General features: G+C 41.7%; 1 protein-coding gene across 5 annotated transcripts in view; it reads right to left on the bottom strand.

Moving 5' to 3' along the window:
* The window catches only part of LOC132820229 (mitochondrial fission factor-like), a 36,652-nt gene that overhangs the window by 5,080 nt on the left and 9,389 nt on the right, over window positions 1-22,183 (bottom strand). For 4 of the 5 annotated variants that reach the window (XM_060832224.1, XM_060832225.1, XM_060832226.1 and 1 more), the window contains 4 exons: window positions 18,017-18,174; window positions 16,642-16,730; window positions 12,941-13,096; window positions 3,156-3,227 (listed from right to left, as the gene is read on the bottom strand). In XM_060832224.1, coding sequence (XP_060688207.1) covers window positions 3,156-3,227; window positions 12,941-13,096; window positions 16,642-16,730; window positions 18,017-18,174 — 475 coding nt within the window. The remainder of the gene's footprint in view (window positions 1-3,155; window positions 3,228-12,940; window positions 13,097-16,641; window positions 16,731-18,016; window positions 18,175-22,183) is intronic. The other variant, XM_060832228.1, reaches the window with a different exon arrangement.

Raw genomic sequence — 22,183 nt, 5'->3', positions numbered from 1 at the left:
GGTCATCTGTCAGTAGTATGGATTTTACCAAACTTTGGAAAATCAAGTTAGCAGAAAATTCCACAAGCACAATGAAAAGGGACCCATTTGCACATAAACATGACGAAGTAGATTTTTGAAAATAAACTATTGACATTTAGACTATTTATTATTAGGTGTAGGTGTAGGACTATTCAATTATTGTCCTTGAAATGCTTAACAGATACTGAAATTGCCTCTCTGGCAATACTTATGAATTGGAAACTTCATATGGCCAATTATCTTTTTTTCCATTAATTTGTATTTTAATAATAAATATGCTTCCCTTCTATGTACATGAAACTATATCCTTTGCTTCTTTTAAATTAGATTTATTATTATTTACTCCAGTTCAAGTGGTCCAGATTTTTATATTCTTATTGGTAAATTTGGCAATACAATGAATGGTATTTATGAATACAATGTGTAACTATACAACATATTAATTTCATGAAAGATCTAAAAGTACATCAAGATTCAAGGGAGAAAATGTAATTTCATGGAGTACAAACACGACCAAGCAAGGAGATTGGGATTGAGATTGGGAAAGAGTTAGCAAGACTTAGAGTCATAGAGATGTACAGCATGGAAACAGACCCTTAGGTCCAACCCAACCATGCTGACCAGATATCCAAACCTAATCTAGTCCTGTCTGCCAGCACATAGCCCACATCCCTCTAAGCCCTTCTGATTCATATACCCACCCAAATGCCTCTTAAATGTTGCAATTGTACCAGCCTCCACCACATCCTCTGGCAGCTCATTCCATACACGTACCACTCTCTGCGTGAAAAGGTTGCCCCCTCAGGCCTCTTTTATATCTTTCCCCTCTCACCCTAAACCTATGCCCTCTAGTTCTGGACTCCCCCAGCCCAGGGAAAAGACTTTGTCTATTTATGCCCTCATAAATTTTGTAAACCTCTATAAGGTCACCCCTCAGCATCCGATGCTCCAGGGAAAACAGCCCCAGCCTGTTCAGCCTCTCCCTATAGCTCAAATCCTCCAACCCTGGCAACATCCTTGTAAATATTTTCTGAATCCTTTCAAGTTTTACAACATCTTTCCGATAGGAAAGAGACCAGAATTGCACACAATATTCCAACAGTGGCCGAATCAATGTCCTGTACTCAAAACTCTGACCAATAAATGAAAGCATACCAAATGCCTTCTTCACTATTCTATCTATCTGCAACTCCACTTTCAAGCAACTATGAACCTGCACTAAAGGTCTCTTTGTTCAGCATCACTCCTTAGCACCTTACCATTAAGGTATATAAGTCCTGCTAAGATTTGCTTTCCCAAAATGCAGCACCTCGCATTTATCTGAATTAAACTCCATCTGCCACTTCTCAGCCTATTGGCCCATCTGGTCCAGATCCTGTTGTAATCGGAGGTAACCTTCTTCGCTATCCACTACCCCTCTAATTTTGGTGTCATCTGCAAACTTACTAACTATACCTCTTATGCTCGCATCCAAATCATTTATATAAATGATGAAAAGCAGTCGACCCAGCACCGATCCTTGTGGCACTCCACTGGTCACAGGCCTCCATTCCGAAAAACAACCCTCCATTACCACCCACTGTCTTCTACCTTTGAATCAGTTCTGTATCCAAATAGCTAGTTCTCTATATTCCATGAGATCTAACCTTGCTAACCAGTCTCCCATGGGGAACCTTATCGAACACCTTACTGAAGTCCATATAGATCACATCTACCGCTCTGCCCTCATCAATCCTCTTTGTTACTTCTTCAAAACACTCAATCAAGTTTGTGAGACATGATTTCCCATGCACAAAGCCATACTGACTATCCCTAATCAGTCCTTGCCTTTCCAAATACATGTACATCCTGTCCCTCCAACAACTTGCCCACCACCAAGGTCAGGTTCACTGGTCTATAGTTCCTTGGCTTGTCCTTACCACCCTTCTTAAACAGTGGCATGACGTTTGCCAATCTCCAGTCTTCCGGCACCTCACCTGTGACTATTGATGATACAAATATTTCAGCAGGAAACCCAGCAATCAGTTCTCTAGCTTCCCACAGCGTTTGAGGGTACACCTGATCAGGTCCTGGGGATTTATCCACCTTTACCCGTTTCAAGACTTCCAGCACATCCTCCTCTGTAATCTGGACATTTTGCAAGATGTCACCATCTATTTCCCTACAGTCTATATCTTCCATATCCTTTTCTACAGTAAATACTGATGCAAAATACTCATTTAGTATCTCCCCCATTTTCTGTGGCTCCTCACAAAGGCCGCCTTGCTGAACTTTGAGGGACCATATTCTCTCCCTGGTTACCCTTTTGTCCTTAATATATTTGTAAACACTCTTTGGATTCTCCTTAATTCTATTTGCCAAATCTATCTCATGTCCCCTTTTTGCCCTCCTGATTTCTCTCTTATGTATACGCCTAATTCCTTTATACTCTTCTAAGGATTTACTCGGTCTATCCTATCTATACCTGACATATACTGTCAAAATTGGCCTTTCTCCAATTTAGAACTTCAACTTTTAGATTTGGTCTATTGTTGCAAGAGTATTCCCGAAAGTGTGAAGGTATGATAGCGGAAGACTCTGTCCATAATATGAAAGGGCTAAGGATTTGAGTTAGGTGAGGCTCAAAGAGAAGAAGATACAAGTTCAGATGTAGAACTGAAATAGAATGAACAATGTAGAAAACCAATTGGAAAACTGTAAACAGAAACAAAGCATAACAGAAGACCAAGAAAAAAAAATCAGGAATGGGAAAGGGAACAAAAGATTTTTTTTTTGTACAAATCTCCTATTATATCTCATGCACAAGCTATGTTTGCAGACAATTTTAGTAAATAACCTTACTTTTTAACACTTCATTTTTGCTCTCAAGCAAGTAGAGCATTACAATTTTATTTCTTTCCCCAATCACACATGACATGCTCAGGGTTTAGTGCACAATGCTCCAAAGTAGCTTTGCTGATTTGACTGGAATCCATAATTTCAGCACAATCTGAGTACAGTCGATAGATGCAAATGTTAAACACAGTCATTGGATTTATTAAAATCATTGTACAGTATAAAAGGTGTAAAGAAGAAAAATGATACTAACACCACAGCATGTTAACACAAATGCATCAAGTAAACATGCCAATCACCTTGAATACCTTGCTTGATTGATTCCATCCGAATACAGACGGCGTGAAAGGGACTGGTTATGGAACCGATTCCTTAAGTGGAAAAATAAATTGGATTGGCCATAGAAATACCAGCTAAGTCAAAGCAACTTAATATCACAGAGTCCCTGCACAACTTAGACATTTTTCCTTATTTCTTGCAGACTTTATTTTACAGAATCTTTTGTTGGGGGAATTATGTGGGGCACTAAAATATGACAAGTCATTTCCACTAACATTTACCATTGCTGTATTGGAAGAAAGCTAAATTTGCTCAAGGTAAGAGAGGCCTGCAAAGGCAAACACTAACTCAGCTATTGACTTGACTATCGCAACATTAACACCTACAGACACCAATCAATTCACGTAGAGGCTGCTGGCATGGACTCAACTCTCTACCACATCATCTCTAAGATAACTGATGGTATTTATAAATATTTATAGCCCCATCACATGTTCTACATATACTTAAAAAGAAGTGTAACTCAAAGTAAAAGGGTACATATTCAATACTAGTTGAGTACCAGTACTAAGAACACGAGCTGTTCATGCTCATTACAGTCCATATTTTGTCACAAAGTGCCATTTATGTATATAACTAGACTGTACACACTTTCAAACCCGCTCTGTGGTCCATTCTACCATGACAGGTAAATTAAAATGCAAATAGTAACCTATTTTTAACTGAGAACATGTCCTCAACATGTTCTGATTTCTCCAGAGAAAGGATGCACAAGCTGTTTTTGTCAGGAAGTGTGCAAAATCAACCTAAGAATAATACATCTTCCAAACAGTTATTCCTGCAAGATTCAGAGAATACTGGAGAAACTCAGCAGGTCTGACAGCATCTGTGGAGACAGAAACAGAGCTAACATTTTTAATCTGGTATGACTCTTCCTCAGAAGAGTTCTGAAGAAGTCATACCAGGCTTGAAACATTAACTCTGTTTCTCTCTCTGCAAACTCTGCCAGTCCTGCTGAATTTCTCCAGTATTCTGTGTTTGCTTCAGATTTCCAGCTTTACTGCTTTCATTCCAGCAAAATTATCTCCCTAACCTACAAAAAAAACTTTTGATAAAAAGATGGCAATATCTGTGACTTTAGTCCACAAATAAATGAGAAAATTCGATTGGCAAGTGTAACCTGGATGAAGAGTTCATAGGAGAAGGAGAGGACTGCAGATGCTGGAGTATCAGAGCTGAAAATGTGTTGCTGGAAAAGCGCAGCAGGTCAGGCAGTATCCAAGGAACAGGAGAATCGACTTTTTGGGCATGAGCCCTTCTTCAGGAATGAGGAGAATGTGCCAAGCAGGCTAAGATAAAAGGTAGGGAGGAGAGATTTGAGGGAGGGGCGTTGGAAATGCGATAGGTGGAAGGAGGTGAAGGTGAGGGTGATAGGCCGGAGTGAGGGTGGGGGCGGAGAGGTCAGGAAGAAGATTGCAGGTTAGGAAGGTGGTGCTGAGTTCGAGGGTTGGGACTGAGACAAGGTGGGGGGGGGAGGGGAAATGAGGAAACCTGAGGAATCTGAGTTCATCCCTTGTGGTTGGAGGGTTCCTAGGCGGAAGATGAGCTGCTCTTCCTCCAGCCGTCGTGTTGCTATGGTCTGGCGATGAAGGAGTCCAAGGACCGGCATGTCCTTGGTGGAGTGGGAGGGGGAGTTGAAGTGTTCAGCCACGGGATGGTTGGTCCGGGTGTCCCAGAGGTGTTCTCTGAAACGTTCCGCAAGTAGGCGGCCTGTCTCTCCAATATAGAGGAGGCCACATCGGGTGCAGCAGATGCAGTAAATGATGCGTATGGAGGTGCAGGTGAATTTGTGACAGATATGGAAGGAACTCTTGGGGCCTTGGAGGGAAGTAAGGGGGGAGGTGTGAGCGCAAGTTTTGCATTTCTTGCGGTTGCAAGGGAAGGTGCTGGGAGTGGAGGATGGGTTGGTGGGGTGTATTGACCTGACAAGGGAGTCACGGAGGGAGTGGTCTTTTCGGAACGCTGATGGGGGATGGGAAGGAAATGTATCCCTGGTGGTGGGGTCCGTTTGGACGTGGCGGAAATGACGATGGATGATATGATGTATATGGAGGTTGGTGGGGTGGTAGGTGAGGACCAGTGGGGTTCTGTCCTGGTGGTGATTGGAGGGGCGGGGTTCAAGGACGGAGGAGCGGGAAGTGGAGGAGATGCGGTAGAGAGCATCGTCGATCACGTGAAGAATATTTTGAAGAGTATTACAGTGTGGAAACAGGCCCTTCGGCCCAACAAGTCCACACCGACCCGCCGAAGCGCAACCCACCCATACCCCTACATTTACCTCTTACCTAACACTACGGGCAACTTAGCATGGCCAATTCACCTGACCCGCACATCTTTGGACTGTGGGAGGAAACCGGAGCACCCGGAGGAAACCCACGCAGACACGGGGAGAACGTGCAAACTCCACACAGTCAGTCACCTGAGTCGGGAAGTGAACCCGGGTCTCAGGCGCTGTGAGACAGCAGTGCTAACCACTGTGCCACCGTGGGGGGAATCTGCGGTCCTTGAAGGAGGAGGCCACCTGGGCTGTACGGTATTGGAACTAGTCCTCCTGGGAGCAGATGCGGCGGAGACGAAGGAATTGGGAATATGGGAGGCGTTTTTACAGGGGCAGAGTGGGAAGAGGTGTAGTCTAGGTAGCTGTGGGAGTCGGTCGGTTTATAGTAAATGTCCATGTTGATTCGGTCGCCTGAGATAGAAATGGAGAGGTCGAGGAAGGGGAAGGAGGAGTCTAAGACGGTCCAGGTAAATTTGAGGTCGGGGTGGAAGGTGTTGGTAAAATGGATGAACTGTTCAGCCTCCTCATGGGAGCGCGAGGCAGCGTCGATACAGTCATCGATGTAGCAGAGGAAAAGGTGGGGGCTGGTGCCAGTGTAGCTGCGGAAGGTGGACTGTTCCACATATCCTACGAAGAGGCAGGCATAGCTGGGGCCCATGCGGGTGCTCATGGCTACTCCTTTGGTTTGGAGGAAGTGGGAGAATTGGAAAGAGACGTTGTTCAGAGTGAGGACCAGTTCAGTCAGTCGAAGGAGGGTGTCAGTGGAAGGGTACTGGTTGATACAGCGGGAAAGGAAGAAGCGGAGGGCTTTGAGTCCTTCGTGATGGGGGATGGAGGTGTACAGGGACTGGATGTCCATGGTGAAGATAAGGCGTTGGGGACCGGGGAAGCGAAAATCATGGAGGAGGTGGAAGGCGTGGGTGGTGTCCCGAACGTAGGTGGGAGGTCTTGGACTAAGGGGGACAGGACCGTGTCAAGGTATACAAAGATGAGTTCAGTGGGGCAGGAGCAGGCTGAGACAATGGGTCGGCCGGGGCAGTCAGGTTTGTGGATTTTGGGCAGGAGGTTGAAACGGGCGGTGCGGGGTTGTGGGACTATGAGGTGGGAGGTGGTGGATGGGAGATCCCCTTAGGTGATGAGGTTATGGATGATCTGGGAGATGATGGTTTGGTGGTGGGAGGTGGGGTCATGGTCAAGGGGGCAGTTGTAGGAGGTGTCCGCGAGCTGGCATTTATCCTAAGCGGTGTAAAGGTCGGTGCGCCAAACTACTACCGTGCCTCCCTTGACTGCAGGTTTGATAGTAAGGTTGGGGTTGGAATGGAGGGAGTGGAGGGCTGCACATTCCGAGAGTGAGAGGTTGGAGTGGGTGAGAGGGGTGGAAAACGCCATCCTATATTTCCAATTCCTTCATCTCCACCACATCTGCTCCCAGGAGGACCAGTTCCAATACTGAACAACCCAGATGGCCTCCTTCTTCAAAGACCGCAATTTCCCCCCAGACGTGATCGACCATGCTCTCCACCGCATCTCCTCCACTTCCCAATTCTCTGCCCTTGAGCCCCGCCCCTCCAATCGCCACCGGGACAGAACCCCACTGGTCCTCACCTATCACCCCACCAACATCCATATACATCACATCATCTGTCGTCATTTCCACCACCTCCAAACGGACCCCACCACCAGGGATATATTTCCTTCCCCTCCCCTATCAGCATTCCGAAAGGACCACTCCCTCCGGTGACTCCCTCGTCAGGTCCACACCCCCCACCAGCCCAACCGCCACTCACAGCACCTTCCCCTGCAACCGCAAGAAATGCAAAACTTGCGCTCACACCTCCCCCCTTACTTCCCTCCAAGGCCTCAAGGGATCCTTCCATATCCATCACAAATTCACCTGCACCTCCACACACATCATTTACTGCATCCGCTGCAGTCGATGTGGCCTCCTCTATATGGGGGAGACAGGCCGCCTACTTGCGAAACGTTTCAGAGAACACCTCTGGGACACCCGGACCAACCAACCCAACCACCCCGTGGCTCAACACTTCAATTCCCCCTCCCACTCCACCAAGGACATGCAGGTCCTTGGACTCCTCCATCGCCAGACCATAGCAACATGACAGCTGGAGGAAGAGCACCTTCCACCTAGGAACCCTCCAACCACAAGGGATGAACTCAGATTTCTCAAGTTTCCTCATTTCCCCTTCCCCCACCTTGCCTCAGTCCTAACCCTCGAACTCAGCACCACCTTCCTAACCTGCAATCTTCTTCCTGACCTCTTCGCCCCCACCCCCTCTCCAGCCTATCATCCTCACCTTCACCTCCTTCCACCTACCGCATTCCCAATGCCCCTCCCCCAAGTCCCTCCTCCCTACCTTTTATCTTAGCCTGCTTGGCACACTGTCCTCATTCCTGAAGGGCTCATGCCCGAAAAATCGATTCTCCTACTCCTTGGATGCTGCCTGACCAGCTGCGCCTTTCCAGCAACACATTTTCAGCTGAGGAGTTCATTGCAAAGCAGAAATTGCTGGCAAAACGCAGCAGGTCTCAATGAAACCATAGCGATTATTGGAAAAATCTACCTGGTTCAGGGAAGGAAATCTGCCATCTTCATCTGCTCTGGCTCACACGTGATTCCAGACACACAGCAATGCAGTAGGTGTTCAATTGTCCTCTGAAACTGCATAGCAAGCCACTCAATTGAATCAATCTCCACAAAGTCTCAAAGAAACCAGACATCAACCCAGAAAGTAGACAACACAGAAAAGCCTTGTCAACACTGTAAAGTCCTCCTGACTAACATCTGGAGACTAGTACCAAAGCAGGGACAGCAGTCTCACAGACTAATCAAGCAACAGCCAGATATGCTCATGAACATATCCCCCACAGACAATGCCCCAGTCACAACTATCACTATCCCTGGATATATCCTGCCTCATAAACAGGACAAAGCCAGCAGGGGTGGCAGCAGAGTGGTATACAGTGATGATGGAATTGTCCCAAGAGTCCTCAATATTGACTCCAGACACCAAGTATAATGGCTCCAGCTTAAACATGGACATGAAAACCTCCTGCTGATTTCCATATGCCTTCCTCCAATTACTGATGAATTAGTACTCCTCCACGTTGAACAACATTTGGAGGAAGCACAGAGGGTGGCAAGGTTATAAAATGTACTCTGGGTGGGGGATTTCAACGTCCACCATAAGTGGCTCAGCAGCAGCATGACTGATGGAGTGTGTCAAATCCTAAAGGACACTGCTGCTACACTGGGTATGCGGCAGGTGGTGAGGGAACCAATAAGAGGGAAAAACATACTTGAACTCATCCTTACCAAACTGCCGGCTGTAGATCGTCTGACCAGTAAAAGTGACCACAGCACAGTCCTTATGGACTCAAAATCCCATCTTCACATTAAAAATACCCTCCATCTTGATATTTGGTGTTATCACATTGGTAAATGGGACAGATTTTGAATAGATCTAGTAATTCGAGACTGGGCATCTATGACGGTGCTGTGGGTCATCAACAGCAGCAGAACTGTACTCCAGCACAATCTGCAACCTCATGGCTTTACATATCCACCAGTCAAGCACAACCGTCAAGCCAGGGATCAACCCGGGTTTTATGGAGACTACAGGAGGACATGCCAGGAGCAGCATCAGGCATACCTGTAAACCTGGTGCAGCTAGCAAACAAGACTACTTCATGCCAAACAGCCTGTTAGGGCTAAACAATCCCACAACCAATGGATCAGATCTAAACTTTGAAGTTCTGCCACTTCCAGTCATGAATGGTGGATGGACAATTCAGAACTCACTGGAAGAGGAGGTTCCACAAATATCTCCATCCTCATTGATGGGGGAGCCCAATATATCTGTACAAAAGACTGATGCATTTGCAACAATCTTCAGCCAGAAGTGTCAAGTAGATGATCCATTTTGGCCTCCTCCAGTGGTCTTCAGCATCACAGATGGCAGTCTTCCATCAATTTGATTCACTCCATGTGATATCAAAAAGGGACTGGAGGCACTGGATGGCAGAAAGGCGATGGGGCCTGATAACATTCCAGATATTGCCACTCTCCTAGACAAGCTTTTTCACTACTGTTATAACACTAGTACCTATCCAACAACATGGAAAATTGGCAAGATATGTCTTGTACAAACAAACCAGACAAATCCAACCCGGTCAATTAACATCCCATTAGTCTCAATCATCAGTAAAGTGATGGAAGGTATCAAGAGCTATCAATCAGCGTCGGCTCAGCAATAACCTGCTCACTGAAACCCATTTCTGAAGAAGACCTGAAACGCCAACTCTGCTATATCTCCAGAGACGCTGCCAGAATCTGCTGAGTTTTTCCAGCAACTTCTATTTATGTTTCTGATTTCCAGTTTTTTGGTTTTCTTTTTATATTATCTCGGAATTGTAAAATGTGACAAAATTAATGACCTCAGCATATCAGCAGTCCTGTATACTACAAACACAATGATTGAATTGTATACTGCATTTGAAAGGGAAAATGTTGCATTTAAGATTAGTATGTTAAACCTAAATAAGCACAAGTATGGGCAGGAAAGCTGAGTTAGTTGAAATTAACTGGCTTATTAATTTAGAAGGTCGATCAATAGGGACACAGTGGCAAGCATTTCAGGAGATATTTCAGAATAAATAGATTCCCACTATAAAGAAAATGAGAGGACCATCTTCATGGTTAACTGAAGAAATTAAGGAAAGTTTCAAACTTAAGGAAAAAGCATGCAACTGTGCAAAGATGAGTGGTAGGTCAGATGATTGGTCAAAATTTGAAGAACAGGAGAAAATGACTGAAAAGTTAATTAAGAGGAATAAATTGGATTGAGTGGAATCTGGCTAGGTGTGTAAAAACAAATAGAAAAATCTTTGTCTGATATTTAAAAAAGGAGAAAAAAAAAGAGTAAATAAAGTGTGTATTAATCCTGGAGAGAGAGAGAACGGGAGTTAAGAGTAGGTAATATTGAAATGGCAAATGAAATGAACAAGATTTTCCTTCTGTTACACAACAGAGAATACAAAAAAATGCAGTAACAGGTAAAAATCAGGAGGTGGAAGGGAAAAGGAATTTTGTGAAATTACAATCCTAAGAGAAATGATACTAAGCAAACGTAAAGGGTTGACATAGTGACATACTAAACTTAGATTTAAAGAAGATATCTGATAATATGTCATATTAAAAGGTAGTGTGAAATCAAAACCCACTGCAGAGGATGCTTTATAAGCATGGAAAGAAGATTGGCTGGCTGGCTTAGTAAGCATAAATCATTCTTTGCCTGATTGGCAGGATGTTCCACAGAGGTCTGTACAGGACCTGGTAGGTGAAGTACAAATGTCAGAAAACATGAAGTTGCTCATTTTAGTCAGAAGAATTTAAAAGCAAAATACTACTGAAATGAAAAAGCCTGTGGAATTCTGAGGTGCAGATAGATTTAAGTATTCTACTGCACGAGTCATAAACATGCAAATACAGTACATAATCAACAGGTCAATAGGATGCTATGTTCTATTACAGGAATTGAACATATCAGTAATGATGTTCTGCTTCAGTTAAACATTACATTGAGTGATCATGTTTCAAATACAGTTTTGGTTTCCTTACTTAATGAAGAATGTAGATGTTTTGGAGGCTTTTCAGAGGAGGCTTAGTACACTGGTGTTTGGAATGAATGGGCTGAAATAAGAGAATAATTTGGACAGACTACTTACGTTTGTTGGAGTTTAGAGTTAAGGGGTGACTGGTTTGAAGTGTAGAAGATTCTGAATGACCTTCACAAGAAGGACATGGAAAGAACATTCCTTCTTGTGGGTTAGGTCAGAACTAGGAGGCACTGTTTGAAAATTAGGGATTGCCCTTTTAGGACAGAGATGAGAAAAATTTAAGAGGCTTTGAGATTGTCTCAGATGAAGGTAAAAGTGGGGATCATTAAATCTTAAGGCACAAGTAGATTAAAACAGAAATTACTGGAGAAGCCCAGCAAGTCTGGGAAAATCTGTGGAGATAGAAACAAAGTTAATGTTGCAAAGCCAATGATTTATCAAACTCAAAAATGTCAAATCTGTTTTTATCTCTCCACTGACAGACTTGCTGAGTTTCTCCAGCACTTATTGTTTTTATTTTGGATCTCCAGCATTCGCAAATATTTTGCTTTTAGAATTTAAAATTGGTGTTTGGGAAGGGAAGCAAACATTATTGGGAATAAACGAGAATGTGAAATTTGAAACGCACACAAATCAGCCATAATCGTATTGAATTGTAGAGCAAGCTTGAGGGCCCAAACGATCTACTCAAACTGCTCAATGCATGTTTGTAATCCAAAAACATGGAAGGTCAAGAAATTACAAACACAGTTAACTATAGACAGTTAAGAGATAGCAAGTTTTATTTTAGATATGCAAGAGAGTTAGGCCTTTCACTGGCTTCTTCAACAGTAACTGCAATGATAAAGGATCGAAGCATTTTACAGGTTAGGTAGTTCCAGTGTCCAGTATACACTGCTCATGAGTTAACTTCCTGAACCAGATAATTTGCTAACACTGATCCTACTTTAAACTTCGTAACTGAGTTATGATTGAATTAAAATTGCATAATTGTGTCCAAATTCCTTCCTTTTGTAATTTCCTGCTGATAGAAATTGATATAAAAGGACTATATTCAGTTACATTAGAAAGGCACCATTTGGTAGGTGACCCTATATTCCTTTCCTCCACCAAAAATGAAGAACAATTTTAGTCTCCACGCGAAAGGTTCATATGCAATATTCTGAACCTCTCAGTACGTAATATAAATTTTATTTCGACCTGTGAGATTGACAATTTCTGATTTTACTGTTGTTATTTTTACTTATATTTCACAACAAACCAGTACTTGATTGGCTTGTTGACTTCAGTAAATAGCTTCAAAAGCACATAAACATCACATTATGTAAATCCAATGCTTTCAATGATAGCTGATGGGAGAAGTGGCATTAATCAGATCTTCATTTAGTTCATGCAGTATTTAATCAGGGTTATTAAATGCTGAAAATTGGCACAAAAATGGAACTGTGTTCTAATCCCCAGTGCTCAGAAGCACAGAAATTTCTCTTACAAGTTAACATGCTTCACAAAAACAGGAATTAAGTCAGATATCAAGATCCTGCAGCAATATGGTTATTTTTTGCCAAACAAAGTATTTGTGAATTATTGAATGCTTCCCCAAATTAGAGGAGTTTTGTTAGTTAGGTAAGTATTGGTAGTTTCATTAGGTAATAAGTTAGGTAGTTTCGTAAGTATTGATGGCCAAGCATACAATCAGATGCATAAGTTGTTATGGGAAACAGTAACAATTAACAAATTTTAAAGTGATGCATTCAAGAACAGCTTAAATCAAGAATATTAGCAGGAACACCAAAAAATTTCTTTGGTGTTATACATGCTAATTCCAATCACCTTCTTTGCATTTTCTGATTGACTGCTTCCATCAAGTATTCTGATAGTTTTTGTCCAACATAAATTAATACGTTGCACACATTATGAATTGAAAAGGATGCCTGGCCAGGTCCAGGTGAAGGGAAGGGATGTTTTGGACCACTGGAGTGATCAGTCCTATAGAATGGACAAAGCATAACATTGTTAAAGCAAATAATTGAATAGTACAGGGATATAGTTCATTTTTCCCCAGACATAGTTCAAGTTATTTTCTGCAAAATATTGCATTGTGGGATATAGCAAAATATTTCAGATGTAAACTACATATACAATGGCTGGTACACATTAAAACAAATGCTATGGACAATCACTCAAATTGTTCAGTCATCCATTTCTTTGCTGTCTGTTTTAAATTAGTGGCCTTAAGGTTGGATTGAAAGAACTTGGTTAAAAAAAAACATTGTGGTCAATTTACATTGTTAAGAAAGATTGAAATGTTAGAATGAACTGGAGATTACAATAAATTTATAACATCTCTCATTGTATTTAGGCCATGTTATTTTCTTTAACCGAGAAGTTAGCGGAGTCTTATTGTAAAGTTTATTTGATAAATATTAATCAGTCAATTATGAAGTTGTTCAATGAGACAGAGGTTTCAATGAGTCACATAGAAGGTGCAAACTGGTGTCAGTGTGGCTCAGTTGGTAGCACTTTCTCTTTTGAGCCAGACTATTCTAGATGTGTGTGGGGATCGAACTGTCAGGAGGAAGGAGTGGAACCAGGTACAATTATAACATCTAAAAGACATCTGGATAGATATATGAATAGGAAGAGTTCAGAGGGATGTGGGCCAAACGGGATTGGATCAAATTGGAATACCTGGTCCACGTGGACAAGTTGGACCAAAGGGTCTGAATCCATGCTGCATGACTAAGACTACGTGAAAGCTACTTCACACTTGGGCACAAAAATTAAAGATGATACTGAGGGAGTGCCCTATTGTAGGTGCCAAATTTCAGATGAGACACTAAACTGAGACCATTTCAGGGATGCAAAATATCCAATGGCATTATTTTGAAGAAACTAATTCTGGTGTCCTGGCCAATATTAATTCCTCAATTAACAACACAGATTTTTTGGTTATTATCAAATGAGTTTGTGGAACTTGCTGAATGCATGCTTGCTGCACCTCCTATATTATAATAGTGACCACATTCCAAAGATATTTCAGCACCTGCAAAGTACTTTGAGATGTCTCATAACAGTGAAAGTTTAATGTCAGGAAAGGCTCTAAATAAATGCAAGTTTTTACTTTTACACTTCACACCACAATGTAAACTTGCCAATGTATGAAACTATCGAAAGTTTCATTTTTGCATTCAAAAATGTTTATGTTCATGAAAAACAAATCGATAATGAATATATACATAGTAGCAATTACCTCAGAGTTAACACTCCATAGCTGTGGTATTAGCTACGGCAGTGATTTAAGAAATTACAGTGTTTGGAATTGAGGCACAAAGCAGCATGCTCTTCAGTTTTGGAGAAGGCTGTATATTCCACACTGCCTCAAAATGACCCTCTCTATTCCCTGGTGATTATCAAGTCAGGATAAGATTGTCAACATTCTAAAGGACGGCAAATTGTCAGTGATTGTATTGTTACCTGGCTGTGGGAGTAACCTAGTAATAGATAGCAAAATTAGAAGTTTATTGGTGCTTTCAGAGACTTCCAGTCATTGTTTCTTTTCACCTAAGATTAAATAGTAGCTTTTGAGTCTTAAATTGATGCAATGTCTATTAAAAATATTAATAGATTCAGAAATTGATTGATTTTATTGTTTACCTGTTGAGTTAATCTTCAATGTCTGTTTTTGGTTAAATGGGAGAATTGTCTTTGCTGAAGGAAATAATACATTTGGCATTTTAAGCTGGTTTAATCTCACTGCATCTTCTCATCAATATTCTGAAAACAATACACCTAATTTTTGTGTTTTTAAAATCTGTGGACTGCAAGGAGAAAAAACTATTTTTAAAAATAGGGTTTGACTAGGACGGCTGTATTATTTCACAGCAAGAATTGAATACTTATTATGAACTCTGTCTTTTGTGGCTATGGGTTCCTACAATGGGCAATGAGGAGCTGATGAGTTAATTACAAGAGAAAACTAAGCAGGTTGGAACTGGAAACAAGTCACAGAGACACAGACACAGAAAAAGACAGAAAAGTGTCAACAGCAGAAACTGCTGTTTAAAAAAAACCTCTGTTTCAGCTCGAAGAAATCAGTTACCTTTTCTGCAGCAGCTGCTGTGAGCAGAGACATTTCCCAAGTGAATCGGTCATCCTGTACTTACAAACCAGTGAAGGCTTCCAAAAAGAAAAAGACATCTGAATACCAAGGGCCTGAAATCTCAACATCAGAACTGGAAACCAAAGACGATGGGGGCATGCATGTGTGTGGGTGTGGGTATAAGACCATAAGACATAGGAGTGGAAGTAAGGCCATTCGGCCCATCGAGTCCACTCCGCCATTCAATCATGGCTGATGGGCATTTCAACTCCACTTACCCGCATTCTTCCCGTAGCCCTTAATTCTTTGTGACATCAAGAATTTATCAATCTCTGCCTTGAAGACATTTAGTGTCCCGGCTTCCACTGCACTCTGTGGCAATGAATTCCACAGGCCCACCACTCTCTGGCTGAAGAAATGTCTCCGCATTTCTGTTCTGAATTTACCCCCTCTAATTCTAAGGCGGTGTCCACGGGTCCTAGTCTCCTCGCCTAACAGAAACAATTCCCTAGCGTCCACCCTTTCCAAGCCATATATTATTTTGTAAGTTTCTATTAGATCTCCCCTTAATCTTCTAAACTCCAATGAATACAATCCCAGGGTCCTCAGCCATTCCTCTTATGTTAGACCTACCATTCCAGGGATCATCTGTGTGAATCTCCGCTGGACATGCTCCAGTGCCAGTATGTCCTTCCTGAGGTATGTGTGCGTAAAGAGGGAGATTATTAGAGTTTTACTTAATAGTGTTGTATGGCAAAGGATTTTTTTAAATATCAGTTTACTTGTAACTACAGTTTACTTATAAACAATAGTTTATTTAGTATAGAAAAGTGGTTGATGCTTTCTAACAACCAATGGGTTGAAAATTAGATAAATTGGGGCACCATGCGTACATTTTAAAAAAACCTTTAAAATTTTCGATGACTCTGGGAATAACAAGGCCCAACTTATGTTCTATCCCAGTGGGTCATAATTCCAAAATTCAAATGCAAAAGAATAGGTCTTGCATAAAGTATATCCAAATCCCAGATTAACCATCCTTTCAACTCAGATTATCTGAGGAATTTTGATAAGGTCTGTGCCTCCTATGAACTGGGTCTAACTAATTTTGAATATGCACCTGCAGTCCCTGATGTAAACTGAGTATGTGATGAGCCGCTCTAATATTCAAGCCAAAATATTGTATAGCATATACAAAAGTCTGATATCGTTTACTTTGTTTGGGATTAAATATTCATTATCCACTTGATCTTCTCTATTAATTGAGTGATAACAGTTTAAAACCATTGGCTTCAGTAAAGTTATTAAACTTTCCATTCTATGTTAGACACTCCATTCCAGTCTCTGGGAATGCCATATTTATCATTATTTTAGCTGTGCAGATTTGGCCGTGCAACATCACAAACAGACAAAATCAACATATTGCACTTACAAATTCCTCTGCCGTCTGGACACACTTGACAGACAAATTTCATTCTCACTTAATGCTCGTGATCTACTAGAATGTTGGGTAGTAGTAGTCTGCAATAAAATAACATTGCACATTCTGTGTTTGCTTTCGCTAGGGTGAATTCAATTTAAAAGTCAGCATTCTACTTTATCAAGGTAGCCAGGAATCAGTAAAATACTCCTTTGCCAGTAATATTTGCATTGAGAATTTTGTTTTGTAAATACTGACAGAATAAACGTTTTCTTTAAGTAGTACCATCAATAGGCAAGCCATGCATGGATATCTCCAGACTTAACTTATAAGAAATGTTTAAACATTTAATTCCATTGTCTACTCTTTGTAAATCATTGACCACATGATTTTATTTAGCCATCCTATGCTAGACTAAGGAGAGTTCATTGTTATTTTATCTTAGACGATCTCAGAACACCTGTGAATAACTCTAACTCAAAAATGGACTTAACCTATCCAACTGAGATCAAAAGACTGACAACGTAGACTTAAACCTATCACCCCTGGCCAATAGCAATGCCTACATCTCCTTGTCACAAGGTCCATGGGTTCAAGGACCTCATATAGATTTAAACACATAATCCAGTCTGAAAATTCAATACAGCACTAACAGAATGTTGCACTGTTGGGGGATATTGTCTTCCAGAGGTGTTGAAACAAGAAGCCCCATATCTACTGAACATAAATGATCCCATGGTACTATCCAAATGAACAGTAGAGGTTTTTTCCTGCTGTTTTAATCGAAATTGCTTCCCTCATTCAACACCACGAAATGTTAATTTGCTCTTTCTCCATAGATGCTGTCTGACCCACTGCGATCTCCAGCATTGGTTGTTATTCAGTCAATTGTCTGATTGCTGCTTGTTAGAGGAGAAAGTGAGGTCTGCCGATGCTGGAGTATCAGAGCTGAAAATGCGTTGCTGGAAAAGCACAGCAGGTCAGGCAGCATCCAAGGAACAGGAAATTCAACGTTTCGGGCATAAATGATGAAGGGCTTATGCCCAAAACGTTGAATTTCCTGTTCCTTGGATGCTGCCTGACCTGCTGCGCTTTTCCAGCAACACATTTTCAGCTCTGCTGCTTGTTAGACTTTATTATGTGAAAATTGACTGCAGTTGGTCTCTATATTTGAACTTTAATTACATTTCAAAATAATTTTATTAGCTATAAACTGCTTTGGGATAACTCAGGGATATGGATGGCATAATAAAAATGCAAACTCTGTTTCCTATTTTTACATTCCATTAAATGGGGTAGCTGGATGGAATGAGAAGGACAGCAGTTCTGGCAACCTCAAAAGTACGTCTATACTATATAGAAAAACACAATGTTATTGTTCACACACCTGCACTGGACTCTCAGGTCGGTCCATATTCAAAGCATGGCTGGGTCCAAATATTAAGTTCGGAGAGATACTGAGTGGTGGAGGATCTGTTATTGATGGATTGTTGTGGAACCAACCATATAAGTATGGTCTTGCACCAATATCCTGCATTTCTGTTTCTAAAGAGAAAAGTGCAATCTTTAAAATCCAATTAATAAGCTCTCTAATTTGAAACAACTAATCACTTAGCTATACATTGGGTTCTTATTTTGAGTCATATCTGTCATAGCTGAAAGTATCTAGCTGTGTTAGTTAAGTTATAAAACAGCTGAATATAATAACACTTACAGAGTACATGATACATCCTAATGTAACTTGCTCCCAGATTCAACTGCTGAGCGAGTCCGCATAACCTTTTACAGATTCTCTATTTGGTCCCTGATTGGACTAGAAGGTCACGTGACTCTTCAAAGCTTGTCTTTAAAGAGGCCAATTGCTATAGCTGATAATATTTATTCTCCATCCTTAAATGAGGTTGTGTTCCCATGCACCTGTTGCTGCTGTTATTTTCAGGTAGAGGTTGGAGGTAGCTTAGAGGTGATACACATTGCATTCATGGTGTCCCAATAGTATGCTGTGTGAATGTTTAAGCAACAATCACACAGACTGCTTTGTCTTGGATGGTGTCAAGCTTCTTCAATATTGTGGTACTCATCAAGGCAAGTGGAGCACATTCCATCACACTCCAGGCTTGTGCCATGTTCACGGTGGTCAGATTTTGGAATTCAGGAGGCGAGTTGCTGACTGCAACATTCCCAGCCTCTGACCTTCTCCTGGAGCTACAGTATTTAAAATTGCTGGTCCATTTCAGTTTCCCATCAATGGTAATGCCTAGGCAATGCTTGCTCCAAGTTGCACAGCCACTGTGTGCATGCAATAACTTCTAATTTTGGAAGGTGCTGCTGCGCATGAACCTTGGATGCCCACATAGCAGCAGAAATAGTTAAAGGAATATAGCTTGCAACATGGTAATAGTGGTAGATTCAGCAATGGCATTGTGACTATATGTGAAAAGGAGATGGCTAGTTTCTTACTTAATAGCAATAATTGTCTGATACTTGAGTAGAGCAAATGTTACTTGCCATTTATCAACCCAAACCTGAATGTTGTTCATTGTCTAATTAAAATTGGATCAAAGACTGCTTCAATATCTGAGTAGTCATGATATTGTGAATATTTTCAACAGCAGCAATCATCAACAAACATCTCCTGTCCTTATGATTGAGGCCAGGTCATTCATAAAGTAGCTGAAGATTGTTGGACTTAAGAGAATATCCTGAAAAACTTAGGTAGTGATGCATGGAACAGGAGTGAGATGATTGAACTCTAACTATCTTTTAATTTGATCAATCAACATTTTCTCTGATTCACATTCACTTCAATTTGGCTAATACTCTGTAACACTGCATCCGGTCAAAGGGTGCCTTGATGACAAGGGCCACCAGTCTCACTTTTCCTCATGCTTGAATAAAACAAAGAAAATCAGCAGCAAGTGTGCCTGGCTGAGTCCAAATTGTGTATCAGTGACACAATTCTGCTGCAGACATAATACTACACATCATGCTTGTCCTGTTTTAGGCAGCTCGATCAGTTTGAATCCATCTCACTTAGTATAGTGGTAGTGCCAGAATAAAATGAGAAGACTTTGTATCCACAATGATTCTCAGTCACTCCTACCAATATTGTCATGAGAAAAGCTGCATCTGTGTCAGGTGACATGTTCAGGTAAATTTTACCTAGGCACTGTTATCTCAGCAATTGCCACAAGCTTAATCTGGTGGCTAAGTCTTGATGACTCACCAAATGCATCAATAGTGAACTCTCATGCTGCACCTATTGACATTGCATCCTCAATCAAAAGTATTTTCTGTGCATGAGTTATTTTCTGTGCTTTCTCCATATGAAGGAGCACTGATCCATCAACTGAAAGTGGACAGTCAGTTGAGGATTTTCTTTTTCAAATTTGACCTGATGCACAGGAGCTCATTCCTTTTAGACATTAGCCTTTGTTGAGTATTTTATTTGAAATAGAGAGTGTGTGTGCGCGTGCGAGAGAGAGAGAGGCACACACACAGAGTAAGCATGTGTGCATAAGTATGAGAAATGAGTATGCAAGAGCGAGAAAGTGTGAGAATCTGTGCATTTGTGCAAGAGAAGTCAGTGTATGTGTGAAAGTATGCCCGTTCTGAAGAGTGAATGTGTATGCAAGACAAAGTCAGAGTATGCATGTGTGAAAGAGAGCGAGAGAGTAGGGAAGCAAGTCTGTACATATAAGAGTCCGAGTTGTTGTATGAGTGTGAAAAACACAAACGTACCCTTCCGTTTCTTCTGCTCCCTCCCCAAAAACCTTCCACGAAACAAATTGCAAGCAGAAGAAAACCCAGGCTAAAAGGCACCATGTATTCTAACCTCACTCATATGAATTCCGCTAAGGCCAATTTGGAGCATGCAGCAGAGGTTAGATCAGTGTTAGTTAAACCCAACTACTTTAGTTGGCCTCAGTTCCAAATTCTTCCCTTTGATGACAACTTGGGGCCTAATCTATTTCTCTCTAGCTCTACTTGCTTGAAAATATATCAAAGATTTTTATCAATTAGCTTAGTTGGTACTTTGGGCTGGTCATTGTCATCAATTATTAATGTTTTAACTAGAGTCAGACTTTAAAAAGGCTCTTTGGCCCATCACACCCACATCAGTCATCAAAAATCTACCAGTTCTATTCCCATTCTCCAACACTTGGGCTGTATGCTTGCATTCTATGCCATTTCAAGCATTCAACTGTGTCTTGAGGGTTCCCACCCCTACTACCAGCTCAGTCAGTGAGTTCCAGATACCCACAACTGTATGAAGAAAAACAGTTTTCTCAAATCTCTCGAACCCTCTCAACCAAGTGACCCAGCATCAAACCTTGTGGTTTGTCATGGGCTTCCAGTGGTAAAACATGCTTCAACCATCACCCTCTGCTTTCTGCCACTAAACTGATTTTGCCAAACTTCACTGGATCCCACAGCTCTTAGTTTCTTAGTTAGTTTGTCCAGTGAGATCTTGCCAAGAAGCTGTAAGAAACAGCCTGGGAACTATAGACTGGTGAGTCTGACATCAGTGGTGGGTATGTTGGAGGGGGTTCCAGGAGATAGGAATTACATGCATTTGGATAGATAGGGTCTGATTAGGGATAGTCAGCATGACTTTGTGTCATAGTCATAGAGATGTACAGCATGGAAACAGACCCTTTGGTCCAACCTGTCCATGTCGACCAGATATCCCAACCCAAGCTAGTCCCACCTGCCAGCACCCAGCCCATATTCCTCCAAACTGCTCCTATTCATATACCCATCAAAATGCCTCTTAAATGTTGCAATTGTACCAGCCTCCGCCACTTCCTCTAGCAGCTCATTCCATACACACACTACCCTCTGCGTGAAAACATTGCCCCTTAGGTTTCTTTTATATCTTTACCCTCTCACCCTAAACCTATGCCTCTAGTTCTGGAGTCCCCACCCCAGGGAAAAGACTTTGCCTAATTAACCTATCCATGCCCCTCATAATTTTGTAAACCTCTATAAGGTCACCTCTCACCCTCTGACGTTCCAGAGAAAACAGTCCCAGCCTGTTCAGCCTCACCCTGTAGTTCAAAACCTCCAACCCTGGCAACATCCTTGTAAATCTTTTCTGAACCCTTTCAAGTTTCACAACATCTTTCCGACAGGAAGGAGACCAGAATTGCATGCAATTTTCCAACAGTGGCCTAACCAATGTCCTGTACAGCCGCAACATGGCGTCCCAATTTCTGTACTCAATACTCTGACCAATAAACGAAAGCATACCAAATACCTTCTTCATTATCCTAACTACCTGCGACTCCACTTTCAAGGAGCTATGAACCTGCACTCCAAGGTCTCTTTGTTCAGCTACATTCCCTAGGACTTTACCATTAAGTGTATAAGTCCTGCTAAGATTTGCTTTCCCAAAATGCAGCACCTTGCATTTATTTGAAATAACCTCCATCTGCACTTCTCAGCCCATTGGCCCATCTCGTCCACATCCTGTTGTATTCTGAGGTAACCCTCTTCGCTGTCCACTATACCTCCAATTTTGGTGTCATCTGCAAACTTACTAACTGTACCT

The sequence above is a fragment of the Hemiscyllium ocellatum genome, chromosome 11 (assembly GCF_020745735.1).
Source record: "Hemiscyllium ocellatum isolate sHemOce1 chromosome 11, sHemOce1.pat.X.cur, whole genome shotgun sequence".
NCBI lineage: Eukaryota > Metazoa > Chordata > Chondrichthyes > Orectolobiformes > Hemiscylliidae > Hemiscyllium > Hemiscyllium ocellatum.
This window is presented reverse-complemented; position numbering and strand designations above follow the sequence as displayed.